The sequence below is a fragment of the Seriola lalandi genome, unplaced genomic scaffold, assembly GCF_002814215.2.
Source record: "Seriola lalandi dorsalis isolate HSWRI2012SDOR001 ecotype SW California unplaced genomic scaffold, Sedor1 jcf7180002054570, whole genome shotgun sequence".
Classification (NCBI taxonomy): domain Eukaryota; kingdom Metazoa; phylum Chordata; class Actinopteri; order Carangiformes; family Carangidae; genus Seriola; species Seriola lalandi.
In genome coordinates this window covers 832819-855813 of record NW_019525123.1, presented here as the reverse complement: position 1 = coordinate 855813, position 22995 = coordinate 832819, and the positions used below count along the sequence as shown (strand labels likewise).

The 22995-nt window shown below is 41.1% G+C and overlaps 1 protein-coding gene across 1 annotated transcript in view; it reads left to right on the top strand.

Moving 5' to 3' along the window:
- arfgef1 (ADP-ribosylation factor guanine nucleotide-exchange factor 1 (brefeldin A-inhibited)) overlaps positions 1 to 22995 on the top strand; it is a 51058-nt gene that overhangs the window by 17498 nt on the left and 10565 nt on the right. Inside the window, exons 3-26 of the mRNA XM_087176847.1 lie at positions 2731 to 2887; positions 3197 to 3343; positions 4650 to 4829; positions 5324 to 5377; positions 7552 to 7900; positions 8530 to 8652; positions 9851 to 10098; positions 10677 to 10810; positions 14057 to 14291; positions 15256 to 15355; positions 15709 to 15848; positions 15948 to 16056; positions 18277 to 18478; positions 18604 to 18715; positions 19945 to 20150; positions 20277 to 20361; positions 20493 to 20658; positions 21145 to 21296; positions 21391 to 21519; positions 21617 to 21775; positions 22178 to 22322; positions 22487 to 22577; positions 22770 to 22810; positions 22969 to 22989. Of these exons, the coding sequence (XP_087032973.1) occupies positions 2731 to 2887; positions 3197 to 3343; positions 4650 to 4829; positions 5324 to 5377; positions 7552 to 7900; positions 8530 to 8652; positions 9851 to 10098; positions 10677 to 10810; positions 14057 to 14291; positions 15256 to 15355; positions 15709 to 15848; positions 15948 to 16056; positions 18277 to 18478; positions 18604 to 18715; positions 19945 to 20150; positions 20277 to 20361; positions 20493 to 20658; positions 21145 to 21296; positions 21391 to 21519; positions 21617 to 21775; positions 22178 to 22322; positions 22487 to 22577; positions 22770 to 22810; positions 22969 to 22989 (3485 nt within the window). The remainder of the gene's footprint in view (positions 1 to 2730; positions 2888 to 3196; positions 3344 to 4649; positions 4830 to 5323; positions 5378 to 7551; positions 7901 to 8529; positions 8653 to 9850; positions 10099 to 10676; positions 10811 to 14056; positions 14292 to 15255; positions 15356 to 15708; positions 15849 to 15947; positions 16057 to 18276; positions 18479 to 18603; positions 18716 to 19944; positions 20151 to 20276; positions 20362 to 20492; positions 20659 to 21144; positions 21297 to 21390; positions 21520 to 21616; positions 21776 to 22177; positions 22323 to 22486; positions 22578 to 22769; positions 22811 to 22968; positions 22990 to 22995) is intronic.

The window sequence follows — 22995 nt, the reverse complement described above, 5'->3', positions numbered from 1 at the left end:
CCCCCGCCCTTTTTCAATGCCCATTATATCTCCCCAGATTTTCCATTCTCTCCAAATTAGCATTACCAGTAACTGACTTCATCCAAATTATACCCTTAAGGTTAGGACTTCTAGATCAAAGATAGATAGATGTAGAAGCTATGATCAGCCACACCCAACTCATACAAATGCTGCTGCTTTTGGATTCATCTCTGGTATTTTACAACTCTAACCTATTTTCCATCATATGTAGATGCAGTAGTCCCACAGTTCCACTCAGGAATACATTTTTTTTGTCAGCCTGCCGCCCTATTTAAGTTCTTTCTTTTTGTGCAATCATTGTGTAGCATAGCATACAAGGACAGATTTAAAATCCCAACATATTGGTGGGCATTATTTGTCACAGTATATGTAATTTTAGCTCACTATAGAAATATATAGTTTGATATAACAGATTCTCTGTGATATCAGTTGATCATGTTGATGTAGTAGATTACATTTATCTGGTAGATAAAAAAAAAAATGGCTACATCATATTAAAGTGAATATGATTGCCAAATAAGTGAAAAGATTTACTGTTTATTTAACTGAGCTAGAACACTCACTCTCTACACATCTAGAAAATGTAAACTGAACTGTAACACCACTTAAAGACCTGGAAAAGGAAGTATTTAACATCTCCAAAACAATCTAGACTCAAGGTCCACTTATTCGCTTGTTCTGGAGCTTTCAACCATATCACTCATTGGCATATGAAGTTTGCTCTGTTGTCATGGAACTGTAGATGTTCAAGCTTTTCTCCTGAGCACTTTTAGGACTCCACCTCCTGGAAACAACCAGCTTGGCTCGGTTCAAAGTGTCCTTTGAATAAGTAGTTAACATGTCATATCTTGTTTATTGAATCTGTCCAAAAACTGAAGTGTAAAATGGACAGGTGATGGTATTATGTGCTGTTTTAGCCAGGAGCAATAACCCCCTGGAGTCCTTTTGTCACTGTCAAGTTGCAGAGATACCAGTGGAGATCCCATGTGGTACTGATCTTCTCATCTTACCTGAAAAAGAAATATTTCCAAAAATGTCAAACTATCCTTTCTGAAATTCCATGTCAGCTAAGTAAACTTTAACTACTGATGAAGACCATGTGATACAGTACCTTCAAAAGCTCCAGACCAAGCGAGTAAGTGGACCTTGAGAGAAGACAGGCTTTATGGTTAGAATTTCTGTCAACTGCTGCTTACAAGGATAAACAGTCAAAGCTCAATGTTTAAGACACATATCAGTGTTCTTATAACCAAATAGCAAATTGTATTTAATCACATTTCATATTATATTAATTTACTGAGTCAGGGATGCGCACCTTGCTGTCTGACTAAAACCAAATTAATGTCCATATTATGTTTTAGAAGCAGGCTAAGTCCGACATTCGGGCTGATTATAAGGGAGATAGCAGGCCAGCTGACATTAAGCAGGGAGTCCAGGAATAAGCGTGAGGAGAAGTGCTCCCTGCAGACACACAACACAATAGCTGAGAGAGATGGAGGCTGGGTCAGACCATACTCGTGAGACGACGCAGTGGATGCTCTTTGCTGAATCACAGCTCCACTTTGATGGTGTTGTTGAAAAGGTTTTGAAAATGGCGAGAAAGCTGTTTAAAAGATTCTAGGTGTTCGTGCCTTATCTTTTGTTCCCGCACGAACTCCTTTCTTTTGTTTTGAGACAGCTGTAGTAATAATTTTTTTTTTTTGTTCCCTTCCTTACTATGCTCTTCAACCTTCCTCCCTTCTTCTATTTGTCTCTATGATTTCTTGTTTCTTCTGTTAATTCATCCTTAATTCCTGTTATTCACAGTCTGTTTCCTTTTTTGTTTCCAAATACCCCCCTTTATAATATTTTCAACCCCCTCCCCTCCTTTACGAGGCACCTCATCTCTCTTCTTCTATTTCTCTCTATGTTGGTGTCCTGCTATACTCAGTGAGGTCGTCCCTCTAAAAAGAGCTGAAGTCATCCTTTTTCATTGCCAAGGCATAAACAATGCAACCCTTCCCTCTCTATCTGTCTCCCTCCCTCCTTCCCTCCCTCCCTCCCTCCCTCCCTCTCCCTCTTTTCCTGTTCCTCTGTTGTTCCAGCAAGTGCAGTCTGGGTGTGGTGGTTGTGCTTGGGGATGCTGTAGACACATGGCTGCTGAAAGCAATGGTCCATATTTTATGTCTGTTTCTCTGCGCTTTTAAAAAATTCAGAAGAAAATAGCCGTATCATTTGATTTAAGGTATAGTTAGTACTCCGAGGCCAGGAGATGCTTCGTCAGCATGAACACATGGCAAAGTCTGAGCCTGGATAACAAACCTCTGGGGTTACTACCCCTCCCTTTGAGAGCTGTAGTCAAAAATTTGAAGTAGTCAGACACGTATTAAATTCAGTGTAATAAAGATTTTGTTACTCTGCATTTTCCCTTGAGGAACAGAATGCAGGGCAAGACGTTTTTAGGTTGAGCAGGTTTAATGTCCTGCACGAGCTGTGGATGAGTCTGTTCTGTACAATTAAACATACCATTCTTAGCACTAACTTCTTCATGCACTGTTAATCATGCCTGGATGTCAAAGGGGGGTGTGAGTCTGTCAGTGCGATTTTTGAACTCTGCTTCTTTTCCAGTGACTCCAGTTGACGGACTGGACCGTGTGATCACTGTGTTTGTCTCACAGTCTGTATCTCTTTTCTTTTCTTTTTTTTTCCCCCTGTATTGTTCCTCTCTAGTCCCCCCAGTGGAGACGGCAAATCTGGTTCCAGCACTTTACCGCCAATCAAATCAAAGACCAACTTCATTGAAGCCGACAAGTACTTCTTGCCGTTTGAGCTGGCATGTCAGTCCAAATGTCCCCGCATTGTCATCACCTCGCTCGACTGTTTACAGGTCAGTGGCAGGACAAGTTGGACCGCATACCCCCAAATGTTTGCATGAGTGTTTTATATGCCAGACCGCTGTATGCTAGGCTCTTCGTTTGCAATATCTTTGAAGATCTTACACAAGTCATTTTGCGGAGTCGATGGAAAAACATTAATGGAAACTCATTTAGGCCATTATGTGGAAAATGGTAATAAACAACAAACAATATAATGGCTAGCAGGCCATATTCTCAGTCATCACAAGTTGTGTGTGTACGTGAGTGTGCTTATGTGCCTGTGTATTTACATTGTGTTTGCATGTGTATCCGACTTGTAGAAGCTGATAGCGTATGGCCACCTGACAGGGAGCGCCCCGGACAGCACGGCCCCAGGCAAGAAGCTCATCGACAGGATCATCGAAACCATCTGCGCTTGTTTCCAAGGTCCGCAGACTGATGAGGGCGTTCAGCTACAGATCATTAAGGTGTGCTTCTCTCCTCGTTTTCTGCAGCATCGCATTTGTTTGTTTTGTGGTCACTGCTGAAAAATTAGTTGAAAATTTTTGCTGCCAAGGTAGAAGAGCACTCACAGTTCTGCCTGAATGATACATTTTTGATTTTATTTTAGTGTTGATTGACTGTTTATCCTCAAAGCTTGACTGCCGACAATAGGCATTATTGGGTAGCAGCTTCAAACCTCCCACAGGCTGTAAAAACCTCTTTGTGCATGAAATTTGTTCATCAATTTTATTATCAGTGAGATGTGAACTATCCTTTGTGTTGTTGGACTGTGGGGGAAAAATGTTTTTAAAAACTATGATCACATATCTCGTATAATTTGACATTTTGGCTGATGTGATTGATGTATGTTGTTTGACACTGTAAGAGTGTAAGAGCTGTAAGTTACCAGGTCCTGAGCAGAAGAACTACTAGAAGGACTTGGGAAACCTTTCAGGCTGCTTTTTAAACATGACACGGTCATGTGAAGTTTCCACAGCATTTATGAAGTGAAGCACACGTGTCAAAGAGGCTTTAGAGACATACTGACATTTGGCAAGTGGAGGTTCATGTTAGAAATTTTACCCCATAGCTCATAGCTCAAAAGTTAAAAATAACCACTTTGTTATAAACTCCAGACAGTATTATTGAACCATGATACAGAAGAAGCTTTTGATTGAGTCAATATGAATATAAATACAGAAATTTTATTTTTAAAACTATTCAAGTATTGTATAATAACCCAAGAGCAAGAATAAAAATAAATGGAGCCATATCGAATGTTGGTCTGGAAAGAGGGACCAGAAAAGGAAAGTCCATTGCAGTTTGCAATGTTTATTGAAGTGTTATGTCAGTGGATCACTCAGGATAATAATGTTACAGATGCTAGGTCAAGAACATAAAATGTTTTTATTAGCGGATTACATTTTAATTTAGGCAAATTTGTTTCCAGGTGTCTGTAGCCAATAATGATATTTGCACCCGAGGTGGATAAGCAATGTTGATAGCGAATGTGACTATTTACTCCCCATCTATAGAGGGTTTATATGATATTGTTTATGAAATCTTTGTAATGGAAAGAATCACCTTTTCCATGAGGCTTTAAGAAATGAAATTTGAGGAAATTTTGAAATGGAAAATGTAAATATCCCTGAAAAGTCCTTCTTTTGTTTATATTAGTTTATTATCATGTGAGTCCAAAAGAATTTATGTATCTCCATATATAATATATATTTATGCTAATTAGGTAACTTTTTGTTATTTTACACAGTCTTTCTTTACGCTCTCTTTCAGGCTCTGTTGACAGCGGTAACCTCTCAGCACATAGAAATCCATGAGGGCACCGTCCTGCAGGCCGTCCGCACTTGTTACAACATTTACCTGGCCAGCAAGAACCTCATCAACCAGACCACAGCAAAGGCCACACTCACACAGATGCTCAACGTCATCTTTGCACGCATGGAGAATCAAGCAGTATGTCTTACCCTCATAAGTATATTCACTTATAACACTGAATGCTTTTTTTTACATAGAAAGACACACATGAGAGAGAGGGCAGTCACTGTCTGACGAAATAATACACTGACGAAAGCAGATAAAGCCAGTGTAGCAGTTTCTTCAATCACAAACTGCAATTCTTAGACTTAAGAAAAAACAAAAAAAACGAGGTTGCAGTTTTAAAATGATGCAACAAATTACCAATATGTAAAGCTATTTTGGCATGGATTCAGATTAGATTGTAATATAATGAAAGTCATTATATTCTGTGGGAAAGGTTTCTGCCTGATCGGTTTACTCAAACCGCATATTCCTGATTTAATTAAAATCTGTTTGCTTTACGTCCAGAGGGACATTTTAGGTGTTGCCTTCAAAAAAAAAAAAAAGCTTGCTCTAATGTCATTTTTTTCTTTTTGAATGACACTTTCCCCCTCTTCACCTGCCTCCCTCCCTTCCTTTTGGACACATAGCTTACAAATCACAAGCTATCTTGGTCTCTGGCCTCCAGAAAGCGTGACCGCCAGGTAAAGCGTGCAGGACTGCCGTGACTTGCCTGATCCGAACTCTTAAACTCTTTTCTGTGTATCTGTATTTGCGCATTAAGCTTTTTCCTCATTCATTCATGCACTCATCCGTTTCCTTCCTTTGCTCCTACACTGCACAGGAGCAGGTATGCTGTGTATTTCTTCCACCATATGCTTGCCGTGGCTTTTGTTGACTTGCCTACAAATCATCTCGTTTTCCTGCACCAATTTACATTTTAGTTTAAAGTCACACCTGGGCGTGGTAAATGTTTTATCATAGGTCAGCTACGCCTGCCTCATCCCTGGCAGCTTTTTTGTATATTTTCTTTCTCCAAAGGCCTTACAAAGTTCTTTTAGAACAATGAGCAACTAGTATTGAGTCAGACATAGACAGAGAAGTATAACAGAACAGTCAGTGGTAGCAATAGAGACAAGGCAGACTTTGAGGCAGTGGCCTATTGTTGTGTTGTCACTGCCTGCATAGTGTTGTGCTGCTGCACTGGGAGATCCACTTTCTGTGTTTGTGTGTAGATGTATCCTCCTGGCTGCAGCTCAGCATGGTATGATCACACACACATGCACACGTAGGGTTAGTCTCGCTCACTCTCACACGGCCTTCACTATCCGACTGAGGTGGCATTTAAATAATGAGCTTAGTTTGCCTGTGCTGCCTCGCCTGTCCCCTCCAGTCGAGGCGTGTTTGTCTGGCCTTGTTACTGTTGTTCATATTCAATACTAATTGTTGCATTCAGAATACTTTGTCATTGACTTTAGGTGTTTACATTTAAATGTGACAACAGCAGCATCATTTAATTGGAGGCTAAATCTTCTGATGGAAGATAACAAACCGCAACGAAGGAGTTTGTGTATGAAGTAGATATGAAATGCAGTGAGAGAAAATAACTTTCTGTGAATGTCATAAAACAGATTGTATAATTGTGTCCTGTGGCTAGAAAGGGAGATGAGACAGACTACAGAAACAGATTCACATTGGCTGTCAGTCTCCTGCATTTGGCAGATTTATACTGTGAATTACAGCTATGAATTTCAAAGCAAGTCTGATTTAGATTGAAGGATCACCATCTATCACCATTGGTTTGTAAATGTGTCACACTATTTATATTTCCAACTGTAACCCATGTCTCTCTTCAGTTACTGTGCTTTTTCTCTTTGAGTCACTCAAGTCTTTTTTTTATTTTTAATTTTTAACATTAACGCCCAACAAATATACAAATGCACTTGGATTGAAAATGCACCATGGGCTGTTGTTAATTTATCTTGGCTGAGAGAATTTCCACTGCTTGTAATTGTTTGCTCTCTGTTTTTGGAACTTGTATTGGTGTTTGCTATGACTGTGTAACTGTGCATAAAAGTACTTTTTTCCTCTATAACCAGCAGAGATTAGAAGTAGAGATAGTTTTATTCTCCTCAAAACCAAACTTTACCTCTGCCATGTGGCAATCTGCTACCTGAAATAACACACTTTTCACTAACAGCGCGCCACAACCACGTGCAAATTTCTTGTGACCCACTTTTAGCTCATGACCTACCAAGCTAAAGCATAGCAGCGCTTTCCAGCACTCCCCATATGAAGCAGTGGTAATACATGTCAGTCATGCCGCATCAGCCAGGAGTCAGGACATGGCTGTATGAGCCATTTTCCACCAGAAATACCTCCTGCTACCAGATTGAAATAGAGCCAGTCCACACGGGCCAGCATGAATTGATTCCACAAAGTTTGTCTCATTGGTGTTGTTGTGGCATGGCCTACTTCTCAATGAGTGCATATTCATATACATAACCATAAGAGCACACATGTAATATATGCTCATACCTTCCTGATGTTACAAAGAGTTTTGAAAAATAGACCCATAGCTGTCTTTTGCTCTCTGCTTTCACATCTGGAAGTGTTGTGGCTCTGCTGTGGGCTCACTCAGCCCTCAGGGAATCTAGACAGGTTGTTCAGACTTGTAATTGTTGTTATGAGTTTGTTTATACAGTCTTAACCTGTCTTTTTCTCTGTGTGCGTACGTGTGTGTTGCATGTGCCTGTTCTCTATGAATGCTTTTGCCGTTCTTTGTGTGTGCTGTCTGTGGATGTGTGTTCTGTTTTGTTTTTTATTTTTTTGAATGTGTGTGTACTCCCACCCCCCCACTCCCCACCCCCTCCCACAGCTGCAGGAAGCAAAGCAGCTGGAGAGAGAGCGGCACCGGCAGCACTCCCCGGTCACCCAGCACACTGAGCCAGACTCCCCTCAGCTCCAGACTCACATCCACCCGCCGGCCAAGGGTCCAACCCAGGAGGCCAACGGGCCCGTCACCCCTCCAACCCCCAGCGTCAACATCCCATCCACCCCGTCCACCCCGTCGACACCAGCCCCGGAGGGCAGCAGCAGGTCTGTGTCGGGAGAGCAGGAGGAGCAGGGGCCTGTCTATGAGAGCCCTGATCCAGAAAATGGTTCTGATTTCTGCGTGGCTGAAAATGAACAGACTGAGGCAGACCAAGCTACTGCAGCAGCACAGAGTAAGTCTGCCTAAAGGGGCTTATTTTAATTCTCTTGTATTTTTGAATACCAGAAAATTTCGTTTCTTTACTTTTCATTATATCAGCAGACGAGGATAAAATTTCAACCAGTGAAAAAAATCCCATCATTTCGGCCATCACATGACCGTCACATCAAATGAAAATCACATTACTCAGTGTCAAACACTATCACAGTGACTTTAAATTTATTAGGGCTTCACACTCATAAACAGAGATGTTTAAGATCATATATTTTAAATATTGCATATCTTTGCTGGCATATTTTCCGATAGAAACATCAAGGGTCATAATGAACACACTGAATACGCACATTAAAAGCTTCACTTTCACAATCTGTGTAGTTTTATTCAAAGAAAATTAAGCAGCCAAAACCATTGTTTACTATTGTGAAACATTTGATACCAAATTCATTGAGAGAACTGGTTGAGAATATAAGGAGCAGAATAAAAAACTAAAAAAAGTAATTCAGTGAGTCTGTAATTTTATGCACACTGGCCCAGAAAGCATTATGCCTGTAGCAGAATAGATCTGTTGATTGCATTTTGCACTATTTTAGTTACATAGAAAGGATGATGTGTGTCCCCTGAAACTATGTGTGTGTTATTCAGATGCAGCAGCACAGCAGCATCCAGAGGCGGGTGAAGAGGAGGAGGGGACTCCGAACTATGAGGAGAAAGCCCAGGAAATAGTCCAGAGTATTCTGCAGGAGGTTGTCAATACTGTTGCAGGAGGTGAGACATGTCCTATATGTAACTATTTTTAAATTGATGTGTGCTCTGAGTAAAAACGTATAGTCATAGTATAGTCAAATCATAATTGTTTTTATTTATAGGCACATGCTGTAGGAGTCATTAAACTGATTGTTAAAGAAATAAAATCACAAGTACAAAAGAAAAATGTACTTACACAACCCAAGTTACTATCAAGTCAGTGGCTTCTTGTTTTTGTAATTGCATTACAATTTCAATGAACAACAAGTTGAAGTACCAGAGCCACAGTTACCTCTCTTGTCTTTGTTCAGGGCAGCTCCTGTGTGCACCTTTTTGTTTGCTCACTCTGTTTGCTGACTGTGACATTTCAGTAGAATACAGATTATTTGAATTTTCACTTCCCCACCAAATACCTGTGCAAATCCACAACTGACTCATGCAAATGCAGCTCATCTGAAGAAGTAGCCCAGTGTATAATTTTTCCTCTCATTATTTGCACATCTGTTTCTTTAATGCATATGCAAAAAAAAAAGAGACACATTGCAGATTATCCAAGCTGCACCTTACATGACAGACAAACTGTTTCCAGACCGGTGCCCCAGCACCTCTCTGGGTACAGATTGTGTCTGAAAGGCAAAGAAACAAAAATCTCTAAACTCAGCCCTCTGTAAATAAATAACAGCCCACGTTCCTGGGAAGCAACACTATAATTTTAGGTCAAGTCAAGCTCCCTGAAGTTCCCTCAGATGCTGACAAAAAGAAGGCATAGCAGTCTTTCTTTGTGTATAAAAGTAAAAAAAAAAAAATTCTTGTATCTTTTAAAAAAAAAAAATTACATAAACTCACAACACACAATAGAAGAGTGCTTTGGCGTCCTTTTTCAATTCACTTTACCCTTGAGCAGCAATTTGACGAACAGGCTGCGAAGAACATTGAACAGAAACGCACTCTGGTATCCTTTCTTAACCTGAAAGTTCCCTTAGAATGCTGTTGAACACGCTGTCTGGCCAGTGTGCCACTGTAATTTTCTCTCTTTGTACTTGACAAGAACGTCATGCAAAACTCCAGAGTAAGATTTGACAATTTAATGTTGCCTTGCCAAGCATAAAACATTCGGTCCTGGTGGAGGATGAATTAAAAATATATCCACATATTGAGGCTCAAGTTCATTGAGTCACCCTTGTCAATCTAACTCCTCCCTGCTCCATCATCACCACAGGACACTGCCTGGACCCTGCGAACCTCTGCTCTGACACCAAGGAGTCTGGTGGTGAGGGTGAGCCTGCGGAGTCGGAGCCGGCTGAAGCGGTGACAGAGGGCACACAGAGCTCTCTGGAGGACGAGGGCACCCTGGGTAGTGACAGTGAGCACGTCCATGCCAACGGGATCCCCGGCACGCCTATTTCTGCCAGCTTCACCCCCTCGCTGCCTGATGACAGGCTGTCTGTCTCATCCAATGACACTCAGGTGAAGGACGGACCAGGGGTTGTGGAAACAAAGTATGATTTATACACATTTAAGTCAAGGGCGAGTGAGATCCACTCTCACTAAGAGCAAGTAAAACTACACAAGAAATCATTTAGCTTTGAATATAAATCTTTCTCTTTCTATATGCATTCATATTTATTTCTCATGAGTGTCAGCTGGAATTCAACCGTCTTCAAAACTATTTAATTTCTCCTGTATGATGTGACATTTTCGAGCTGTACTGGTTGAGAGCCAGAGGAAAATTAACCACTTGATTTAATCAAAAGACAAAATAATGACAAAGATTGTCAACACACTAGGGCCACTAAAGCCAAGTTCTGTAATTAAAGTGAGCATATTTCCTGGAATGTCTTATGTAATCATCCATCTTTTCAGCTATATATGAACTCTGCAATTATGTTTGATTGCACTCCTGGGTGATCACGGTTAAACAAAACTAATAGATGTGGGAGCTTGTAATCACACTGTTTATGTTGAGTAGGCTGGAGGATGTGAGATTCAGTGGAAGAAGATGTTGCTAACTGCACGCTGACTTTCCTGTTTTTGTTGCCGTGCAGGAATCAGGAGCAGCACCGGGCCAGCCGCCTGGTGCTAAATTCTCCCACATCCTCCAGAAAGATGCCTTCCTCGTCTTTCGCTCACTCTGCAAACTGTCGATGAAGCCACTGTCAGATGGACCACCTGATCCTAAGTAAGAATTAATTCCATGTTGTGTGCAAGAATGGGATTTAATTGACTCTATTTCGTTTAGTATTTTAGCTTAAATTTCATGGATTGTTTCTAAGTGTCTATGTGTCTTGTGCACAAAAAGTGAGAGAAATACACTTTTAGACAATGGAAGGAAGCGCCTTGTCTCCAACATCATGGATTCACTTCCCAAATTCATACAAGGAATAATTTCCATTGGCTAGTTAAAGTCTTTTCCTGCTTGACTATTTTATCTGATAATCAGTCGTTCCGGCGATAAAAAAGAATTGCTTTGGATTTATATATATATATATTTAAGAGTAGTCGACTGAAAGGAACATTTATTTGCAACATTTTTGTTAAGCGATTAATCAAGCAATTTTTTAAGCAAAAAAGCCAAACTTAACTGGTTCCAGATGTGAATATTTGCGGGTTCTCTGATAATAAACAGAATATTTTTGCTTTTTTTAACTGTTGGTCCAACAAATTTGACCAATTTAAACTTGGGCTCTGGGAAACTGTAATGCAGATTTCTCAGTATTTTCTAATATTCTAAAGATCAATCAATTACTCAGGAAACTAAGTGACAGATTCATCAATGATGAAAAATTATCAGTAGTTGTAGTGCTACCTCTGAGTTACAACATGGGTGCATCCCTTCCTATAAACAAACCTTTAACACCAAATGTTAATCTGTCCTTTACTCATTGCTACTTTACTTGCCTAAACATTAAAGACAGTGAAGATCAGAGATTCCACTTCATGTCGCTTCCATACAGTATAACCCAATTTACAGTGGAGGAAACAAAATAAATGGCATAATTTGTGTCACTAACTTGTAATCATCATTTTAGATTTTGTCATTTGGATATTTTCCAGCTTTCTAGGTGTCTGTATAGCTGGTGAATATATGTTAGTCAAGTCAGAGTAAAAAAAACAAAAAAAACATGGCTAGTCCTCGTTATGAGTGTGTTGTTGTAAGAATAGACATATATCGTGGTTTGAAATGAGGAGTGCCTCACTGATAGTAGTATTTTGAGAAATGGTGATGAAGAAGACAATGAGGCATTGCTCAACATTTTATGAATCACTTCCTGTTTTCATGAAGCAGAGAATCCCCTTTTAACTGTTTCCCTTTTTTTTTTCAAAGCAGCATAAAGGGGACACAAATAATCTGATTTTGCCAACAGTCAATATTTCTTCTGGCCATGCTCTGTTTGCCAAAATAGAGGCATCTGATTGCCTTGTCCTGATAGCAATATCTTTTGTGAAATAGGATTTCCTGCATCTGGTTTCTGTGTATAACTCAATTCACATAGTGTCTGCTGTGTGACTCTGATGTTTGTTTGTTTACGTTTTTAAAATCTATTTCATCTTTTCCATTTTTTATGTCTGTTGGCAAAATGTTAGCTCAGCCTGCACTTGAATAGCTTTCAAAATGAATGTGGTATAAATGCAAAGCAGCAGTGTGTGTGTGTGTGTGTGTGTGTGTGTGTGTTTGTGTGTCTGTCTGTCTGTCTTTCTGATGAAGGCCATGTCAATTACCTCAGCACTGATGTGCCATGTCAGTGCCAGACAAACCTTTTACTCTTCTACCAAGGCTGCTCTGCCTGATGTTTCCCACTGTGTACCGCACACAGGCTGAACCGCTGCATTATTGTGACCTTAACTATCAGTAACTACTTTATATCTTCATGGTCGATCAGAAACAACACTTCTACCCTCCAGAGACACTTCTACTCTGTTGGACATCAGAGGTTATTTTTTGTAGCACAAAATGTACAAAACTGACCTGTGTTGTCAAATGGGAGATTCAGGCACTCAAATCCAAACAAGGATTATTGTTGTACACATATTGAATATAGACACATCCTCTTAACCATGGCTACGCCCGAATTTTATCAAAGCTGATGTAATTCCCTCTTTGTTGTGTCCAAATTATATGTTGGTTATCAAAGATACTGACAAGTGAGAATCGGAACTTGTTACTTGTTGTTAATAGAACAATAAATGAACATGTAAATCTCTATAACGCACCACAAGTGATTTGCTTGAATGCGCAAAACTAACAAGCATTGTGTCATCCATTCGAGTGTTTTATACAACCCTTGGATTGAGATTTATTGTTGCATTTTTTTTTATCATGACTTCATCAGCAAATGACCATTTGATAAGAACAATTACTAATAATTCCCTTACTTCAAATTGTATAATTTCAGATAAATATAATTTTTGTTACAATTACTGTAAGGTTTTTGTTATAGTTTAGTATAATCCTATATCATTTCCCCTTTTTTTTGTGTGTGCACATTTACCATGTAAAGGCGTGTCAGTTTGCTGTCTCATCTCATCATGACCATTTTACTAACTTGAGTGACAAAGTGTCAGATTTTCCTGTCCTTGGCAAAAAAATGTCCATATTTGTGACCATTTGCAGTGCAAAAAGTAGAAACACATTTTTGTTGTGCCACATAAATCCTGTTTTGTCTGCTCGCCAGAGATGGAAGACATTGCAGAGAAGCAGCCAATCTCAGCATATAAAGTAGCTGAAAGTATGTTTTTTTTGAGCTCTATGGGTTTTTTTTTTTTTTTCTGTCCTGCTGCTGCAGAAAAACAGTTCAGACAAGCTGAGGCTCCACACGCCGAGGAGATTTGATTTAGTTGTCCAAGCATTTCTTTGAAGGCTGTTGAAGATTGTAACTCTCTGATGGAGAGACACGGTATGATGCGATGTGCATTACACTGCTGCTTCTTTGAGGTGTAACTTTGCTTGAAGGACAAATCATTTCACTTATAAGTATTTGGTTTAAGTGAGCCTACTTTCTTTTTTTTTTATTGTTAGTATGCCTGAAATGTTAATGCTCATCAAATTCGATAATGTGTTCTAAGAGTCTTGAGCAGATGGCTGGTAAAAATCCTTTAAGTTGTTTTATGCAGCAGCCAGCCTCATTTTCAAAGGGTTAGGGAACACAGTAGAGTAAACAGCCAAAGATACAGACATGGAGCTACAATTTATGCACTAACAAACAAAAATACACATAGTCCATATTTTTTTTCTGTTACTGTGTCATCTCCTTCCCTTAAAATACATTACATTAAAATATTCAGCCTGACTTTATGATAATAATCTATTGAACTTCACATCATTACCAGCACTGTCTCTTTTGCCTGTTTTTATTTTCATGGGTAAGTGTAATAATTATAAGACACTCCCTCATTTTGCTGAAACCCCTCGCTTGAACCTCCTCAGGTCCCACGAGCTGCGATCGAAGGTCTTGTCCCTCCAGCTGCTGCTGTCCATCCTCCAGAACGCCGGGCCCATCTTCAAGACCAACGAGATGTTCATCAACGCCATCAAGCAGTACCTGTGCGTGGCCCTGTCCAAGAATGGCGTCTCCTCTGTGCCTGAGGTCTTCGAACTCTCACTATCCATTTTCCTCACTCTGCTCTCCCACTTCAAGACGCACCTCAAGATGCAAATCGAGGTAACGTATTCACCTCCGCATTTTGTGCTTATCTATAAAATGTCTCTGTTGTCAGCCTCCCAGACTTTAAGTGTAAAGGTAATGACAGACAGATTCGTCACAGTGGCAATCTTAATACACCCCAATTAGGTGAAACCATAAGATGTAAAAATTTTCAACTGGAAAGCTTTTAGTGTGACACAGTGAAGGCCATCCAATAAACAATACACACTTTCCTTCTGATAACTGTTACCTGCTACTCTTATTGTTCAGCACCATGCTCTCCATGATGTTTTGTCTTCAGTTTTCTCTTTCCATTTTTTCCCCTGTTTCCCCTATTTGGATTCAGATAGTGTACGCAGAGAAAACCTGATGAACTAGTTGGCTAAGTATAGTAGCTTTATTTATATATCCACCCACGCAGCAGTTTCACACCTTTTCTGGCAGTTGACAGTCTTTCAAGAAAACACAGGAAATTCATGACTGAAGTGAGAAGGTGGGTGCAAAATATTAATTTCAACACATGAGTGCAGCATAAATTCATCGTTTTTTTTTTTTTTTTTTTCCTTGAAGCATCATTATTTCTTTTCATAACAATATAGGTTATAGTTTGGTTCCAATAGAAAATACACAAGATGCACATCAGAATGGAGGCTCTCATCTTTTCAGTATCTCTCTTCTTTCTATTACCACCGGTCTTTACCAACATCTCAATGCAGCAGGCAGCTGGTATAAATGATATATGGGAGACACTGTTTCTCACAGAGTGCTGCACATATTCTTCCACATTGGTGTAATTGAGTCGCACTGTTACCTGCTTTCTGTTGCCTACAGTTTATTGTTCTGTCTGAGTTTCGAATGTGTGACCACCACCTGCTCTATTTGCTGTGTCTACAGAAGTGATATCATGTGGGGGGGTTCTGATGGTGTTTTCCCTTTTGTGTGCCAGTTGTTTTCCTCACTGTCACATGGTCTCTGTCTGCAGGTGTTCTTCAAGGAGATTTTCCTGTACATTCTTGAGACGTCCACAAGCTCCTATGACCACAAGTGGATGGTCATACAAACCCTCACTAGAATATGTGCAGGTTTGTGTCACTGTTTTCATTTCTTTAAAGCAAATTAGCCCTTTAACACTAATTCTTTGTGGCTAATTAAAACATATCTGTACTCTGATAATGAGGCAGTAATGGAGGCTTAGGAGTGAAGCCTCTGGTACACATAAACCAGGTGTTCTTCAAAACACAGCTAAACATTTAATTACATCATCATTTTTTTTTTAAATGTTTCAATTAATTCAATGGTTATAATTAACCTTTGATAAAGGATATAATTATTCTGATGAATGCGTCAGACTCCATAAAAGCGGTACACACAGTTTAAATGTGTTTCATAGATTCTCACTGACAAATTCCATCTGTATCCTGTCTGTCTCTCTCAGATGCCCAAAGTGTGGTGGACATCTACGTGAACTATGATTGTGACTTGAATGCTGCTAACATATTTGAGCGTTTGGTCAACGACCTCTCGAAAATAGCACAGGGTCGCGGTGGCCATGAGCTGGGAACAACACCACTACAGGTTATATATATTTTTTCTCCTTTTCTTTCTAATAATTTATTTTATGTGGTATTATCATTATTTATTGTGTTAACATTGTGATTTTGTAACCTTCTCTAGGAGCTAACCCTGAGAAAGAAAGGCCTTGAATGTCTCGTGTCCATCCTGAAGTGCATGGTCGAGTGGAGTAAAGACCAATATGTCAACCCCAACTCCCAGACCAGCCTCGGTAAGACACCGATAGCAACGTGAATGTAATTTATCAAGACTATCTGGCAGCCGTCATACCTGAACTGAATACAAGATACAAGGAAATGACCTTTCTCTTCATTCTAATTCTGCACACCGATCAATTATTTAGTCTTTAGACACATCACTGCCAGAATTCATGTTTCTCAGGTCATAAGCAGAGAGACTACACATAGAATAATCTGTTACTGTTGAACTGGTCGTCCCATCACTCTTGTCAAAAGCTGAATTAAACTCCAAGGGGAAGTCTGTAGTAGTCCCTGGAAGGGATTTAAAGAGGGTTTCGTTAGATTGCACAAAGTGATGCACGTAACAGTATTCTGTATTATTATTGACAAGAAGTGTAATTGGTGGCTTAATTGGTTTAAATACATCTTAAATGGTTTTTCCACAATAATCTGGGGAGAATTTAACTTGTATTTTAGAAAATGTCATAGATGAGACTGCCAAGGTTATAACTAGTCTTTCCCCTGGTCACTCGGTTCTGGCAGCAATTCATCATTGGGGTTAACTGGGGTTAGTGATGAAGCTCATATCCATCAGCCCAGCTGCAGTCAGTTGTAAGATTGACAGTTGGCATTCATCAGGGGAAGCTACTGCTCTGAGAGGGAAAGTGAGCATTCATAAACTCAGATCCAGCCAGAAGAGAAAGCGAGATGCTGCCCAGAGGCCAGCACAGACAGGCTAATCCAGAAAGTTTAGTCTAAAGCAGAGCGATACCTTTAAGTCGAACTGTGATGACATGCCCTTCTACAGCATACCCTGTGTGTGAGACTGGCTCCTGCGTCTTCTGCACACCAGAGAATCTCTGTTGTTTGCCAAAGGTGGAGCTCAAACTAAAGAGAAAGTGCAACTTTGCAAAAGGGCTGGATAAATATCCCACAAGCCCTTGGAACTAACCACAGGCTAGCCTCAGGCTAAACTGTCAAGGCCAAACAGCAGAGGAAGTTATATTCACTCACTGGGACGTTATCTTGCCAAGACTCATGACAACTCATTAGCAATGTAGCAGAAGCTCGTCAGTCAGAATTTGATAGATTAGATTTAGCCTGTTAGCTGTTGAGGATTTTCTTTCTCACACAATTATGATTTCTGATTTCAAAACACGGAATTAGTGTAATGCATAACAGGATTATAGAAAAATATTCATCTCCATTCTTTCAATTGTCCCTTGTGTCATTTTTCTCCCCTTTTTGGATGACTTCAAAGCAAGAGCAGGTAAAACAGTACGAAATGTTTGCTACAATGTGTTGCTGTGATGGGAATCGTCCATATTAAGCCCTGTTGTGTCTGTAGCATTAGACAGTTATGTATTAGTCTTTGCATTATGTAACATGTGTTGTTTTTAGGGTTTCCTGTTACCCACTTACACCAATAGATTGTAACCAAAGCCAAGTTTGGAGTTACTTAAACTAATTGTAAAAAGCACTTGTGAACTAAATGGGTAAAGATGCTACTTTTTAATTTTAGGAAAGTGTTATTTAGTGTTTCCCCAGTACACAGCATAAACTTTCAGTTTATTTTCCCCTCCTCCCTTTGTGTTCCTCCACCTTTTTCTCTCTCCTCTGTAAGCCTAAGAATGGGAAGCACACTGCCAGCTCACATTACCGCGGCACTGTCCTGAATGTTTTAAAGAGTTTCCGATGGGTAATCAGACGCCTGGCCTTAACACAGGGTTACAGGGTGTACCCGCTCCAGCAGCAGCAGATCCCCGAGCTCGTCTCTGCAGGCTTAAGAACCTTTTTCAGCCTCTAAATTCTGGCTGCTTCCTCTTTGACTCCCTGGAGCCTTTTAGATTAAACCACCTTTTTATAACAGCCTCCTCTCCTGCCCTGCCTTGCACCTGCTCTGCGTGTCTATGTGAATAAGTGTGTGTTTGTTAGGCCGTGCATGTGAGTAACGCCAGTGTGCAGACCCTCCCTGCCAACAACAATCATTAAGAAGGCCTCAGGGTCGTTTTGATCCGTGTTGCAGTTTCCCCTTTCAATTACTAAAGTCTCTCTCCTGCAGTTCTAGCTGTAAGTTAGCTCATTCTTAAGCCTCCAGGCTCAGTTTGTGCCAGCAACAGAGTTTCAATTTAAAACTCTCATCTTTGTGATGATTTGAGGGGGGGTTGCTTCTCACAGTAACAATAGAAATAGCTGGTTTATTTTGACTCATCCCTTCTGGGTGATCTCACCTTGTGTTTTTCGCTCCTCAGGCCAAGAGAAACCATCAGAGCAGGAGAGCACAGAGACCAAGGCTCCTGAGACCATAAACCGCTATGGGAGCATCAACTCTCTGGACTCCACAGCCTCATCTGGCATCGGCAGCTACAGCACCCAGATGTCAGGTACTGACAACCCCGAGCAGTTTGAGGTCCTCAAACAGCAAAAGGAGATCATCGAGCAGGGCATTGACCTGTAAGTTTTGACACACACACACACACACACACACACACACACACACACACACACATTCTTTCATTCTGTTGATACCGTGGTACTGCGTTGGCTACATGAAATTTTGTTCTCTTAATTCTACACAGCTTCAACAAGAAACCAAAGAGAGGAATCCAGTACCTTCAAGAGCAAGGCATGCTGGGTACAACCCCAGAGGACCTTGCTCAGTTCTTGCACCAGGAAGAGAGGCTTGATTCGGTAACAAATCACCTTGTTTTTGTTTGAATTCTCGTCTAAAACCAAACGCTGTAATAAGACTTATCTAAAAACATAGAGTTACTGTGCTGCTCATGCCACAACACATTTTAACTCTGTGAGGGTGCACCGATCACACAGCTGATCTCAGTCAAGGTGTTCTGACTAAAACATTATTCTACTAGACTGGCAGATTGTGCCAGTTTTTTAAGTGTAGATGTGGTGAATTCTACCCCAAAAACATGTGTTTTATGTATCAATCAGAAAGTGTTGTTTTATAAAATGCACAAGGGAGGGTTTGGAGGAGAAAAGAAACAGAAATTAATCTTTATTGTACAGAAATCTAAATGATTAAAGGGATTCTTAGATAGAATTTGAGAAAAAAAATATGTTAAATATCACCACAGGTGTAATTGTAAAGGCAAACAGAGAGCAGGGAGTTGTGGTTTGTGTTATGATGAACTTTAATTTGAACATGTCATTGAAATAATTGTAAAATCATTTCTGGCCGCATCTCCACTCGTTGGTTTGTTACTGCATTTATCTCATTATTCATATCAACATCATCGTCAAGCTTCCATCTTTGGGCCAACTAGATAGGCTCATTCAACATCAGCACCTTTATTGGGGTTGTTTGGGAAAATTGACATATAGCAGCCGAAGAAGCAGCAAAGCGCTCGGCAAATAAACACATAGCCAGTCCAACTCTGCCTTTTGTATCAGCTAGCCAAACCACACAGAAGCCGCACAATAATCTAATGTCTGTCCACGAGCCTTAAACAGCCACCCAGCCACTCTAACCCAGAGTCTTATACAGTAAATGTTAAGTCTGTTGAGGAGCACACTCTGGCTTGATTGGACAGCCTTGAGGGCGTCTGTGCACAGTGGTAATCAGCAATGAAGAGTGTTCACAGCATCTGTTAGAAACAAGGGCCCTTAGCTGCAGTGGCACCACAGCAGCAGCAAACAGAGTGGATAACCATGGAAGTGTAACGTGTATTTATCCAATCCACACTTATTGGATGGTCCTGCTGTTAGTGGTTCTTATTAGCTTCTAGTGGAAAGAAATAATATGGACAGACAAATAAGTTGCTCTTCTGTGGTGCTGAAATTGATTTTCTCCCTCTGCTTTTCCCTCTTGTGGAGAGGGAAATAATAGGTGCAGGATTTTAGACTCATATGTATGATTTTGCAAAAAACGCAAGACTGACCTCCACACGATCCTTTCTTAGACCCAAGTGGGAGAGTTCCTCGGGGATAATGACCGTTTCAATAAGGAGGTGATGTACGCCTACGTGGATCAAATGGACTTCCAGGGCAAAGACTTCGTTTCTGCTCTAAGGATGTTCTTGGAGGGCTTTCGGCTCCCTGGAGAGGCCCAGAAGATCGACCGGCTCATGGAGAAATTTGCAGCAAGATATCTGGAGTGCAATCAGGGGTGAGTTTAGATGTTTTGATTTCTGGTTGAAAGATCCTGACTGTGGAAATAGCTGAATTTGATTTGGACTACATGCTTGACAACATGCTGTTCTCTCTCTCCCTACTTGCCACTTCACTTTTCTAGGCAAACCCTCTTTGCCAGTGCTGACACCGCATACGTCCTTGCGTACTCAATCATTATGTTGACAACAGACCTTCACAGTCCACAGGTAAGCATCTCACCTCAACGAGGTGGCAGCCCTGGGGGGACAGCAGTCATTCCATCAGATACCAGTGCAACAGAAATCAGAGCGATTTGCATGAGCAGCTTTTAATCCTTATATTTCTTGCTGCTGCAAAGGTGAAGAATAAAATGACAAAAGAGCAATACATCAAGATGAACCGCGGCATCAACGACAGCAAAGACCTACCTGAGGAATACCTCTCAGCCATCTATGACGAGATCGCGGGGAAAAAGATTGCCATGAAGGAGACGAAAGAGCTCACCATGAAATCCAACAAGCAGAGTGAGTCTCACTGCGATGAGATGAGCCGTTAACCTGATATCTTTGTTGCTGTGATGGTTTTGGGTGAGACTTACAGCCCCCGTAGGTGTGTCAGCTGTGAACTGATTGGATTATCTGAAGATGCTTGTAAGTCATCTTCAGAGCAAAGGAATCACAGTAGCATTCAGGAGTTACATGCACTGTTTATAGCTATTTTTGAAACGTCATGAAAATATACAGCAGACAGTACATTTTGCTTACTCACATTTGGCATCAGTTGTTCAGTGGAAAACATTTAGATTAGCTTTTTTAAAATTTTAATAGGCATAAAGGGGCCTATTGTTCCATTTTTCTCGAGATAGTTGAGCTTCTTTTTGAAAGTTTGCAGAGCTGGTTGGATGAAAAGCTGCAGCGTTTTCCTGCCTGAGCTTGTTTGGTTGCTGTAAAAAAGCTCTTTGTGGGCATATCTGTGTAATGTTTGACTCTCTGGTGTTGACTCTCGCTCAGGTGTGGCGAGTGAGAAGCAGAGGCGTCTGCTGTACAACGTGGAGATGGAGCAGATGGCCAAAACGGCCAAAGCTCTGATGGAGGCCGTCAGCCACGTCCAGGCTCCCTTCACCAGCGCCACACATCTGGAGCACGTCAGGCCCATGTTCAAGGTAACACAAGGAGACGCACACAGACGCACCATGAGGCACATATACCCTTTCACACAGAAAATTGGACAGCTCATTCCTTTCTGTTGCTCCTCAGCTGGCCTGGACACCCTTCCTGGCTGCTTTCAGCGTGGGTCTTCAGGACTGCGACGACACCGAGGTGGCCTCTCTGTGTCTTGAAGGCATCCGCTGTGCCATCAGGATAGCTTGCATCTTCTCCATACAGGTAGTGCTGTCAGAGCTGGAGGAATAATTACTGTGTACTTCCTCACCCTGCACTGTTTCTGACACACACTGCCTTGTCTTTTTTATCTCTGTAACAGTTGGAGAGGGATGCATACGTCCAGGCCCTGGCGAGGTTCACCCTGCTGACAGCCAGCTCCGGCATCTCAGAAATGAAGCAGAAAAACATCGACACTATCAAGACCCTCATCACTGTGGCTCACACTGATGGCAACTACCTGGGCAACTCCTGGCATGAGGTTTGATATCCCTATCTGTCACACACTGCATTTCCTCACAAAACTCTCGACTATCTTACCTCACCCTATCTATCCTCCTCGTATCTCCTTTCCTGCTTCAAGCAATGAGCCACAAGAGGCCTCCAATAAAAATCCTGGTAACGCTTTTAGTGATTTTCAGGGAGTGCAGTGCAGATATTTCCCATAGCTGTCTATTTGTTGGGCTTTGGAGTCAGACTGGTGCAGCTCTATCGTTCCTTTAAATTTTGGCCTGTTTTGTTCCTGGCTCTTGCCTGATATCCTCCTCCCTTTCGCTCACTCAGCAGATATCCCTCTCGCTTCCATTCCGTCTCAATTTGCACAATGTCCATTTCTATCCCAATGTCTCCAAATATGTCACTGTTTAAATATGTCTCCTCTCAGATCATGAAGTGCATCAGTCAGTTGGAGCTGGCTCAGCTGATCGGTACGGGGGTGAAGGCACGCTACATCTCAGGGACGGTGCGGGGCAAAGAAGGCTTTGTCGCAAGTACCAAGGAGCAGAGCAACGATGAGTACCTGGGTCTAGGTCAGTGACATCTTTCTAAATACACGGTCCTATTTTTGCATTGGGTAGAGTACTTTTAGTAAATTGGTCAAAACTATACTCGCTGCAGCTCCACTAACTGTAAAACATGCTCATAAAAGAATGATGTTTTTAGATGTCTCAATCCTCTTTGCTTTGGTCTGTAGTCGGAGGGACGGTGGACCGTAAGCAGATTGCCAGCATTCAGGAATCCATTGGCGAGACCAGCTCTCAGAGTGTGGTGGTAGCTGTCGACAGGTAATGTAGTCACTCTATACTGAAAAAAATCCAGGAAAACCAAACTGAGTTGCTTGGGTTGGACTCCTATGTCTGTTTTTTTTAAAAATATAATTCCTTCTCAGTGTATGTTTCTATCAGCTTTTGCTAAGTGCAGATTTACGTTGCGAAATTTTCCTCCTAAGTAATCATTGTGATCTTTCTCTGCTTTAGGATATTCACGGGTTCTACCAGACTGGATGGCAATGCAATAGGTGAGTTTACCTGAACTAGCTTCATACTGTATTATGCCTGCCTCTCCAAGGACAGGTACGTTCTAGCTATTTTTGATCATCGTGAGTCACTTAGCCTGCAACAAAAGCACCTTTTTTTTTTCTTCGCTCATTGCCAACATCTTCTGTCTATTCGTCAGTTGATTTTGTGCGCTGGCTGTGTGCTG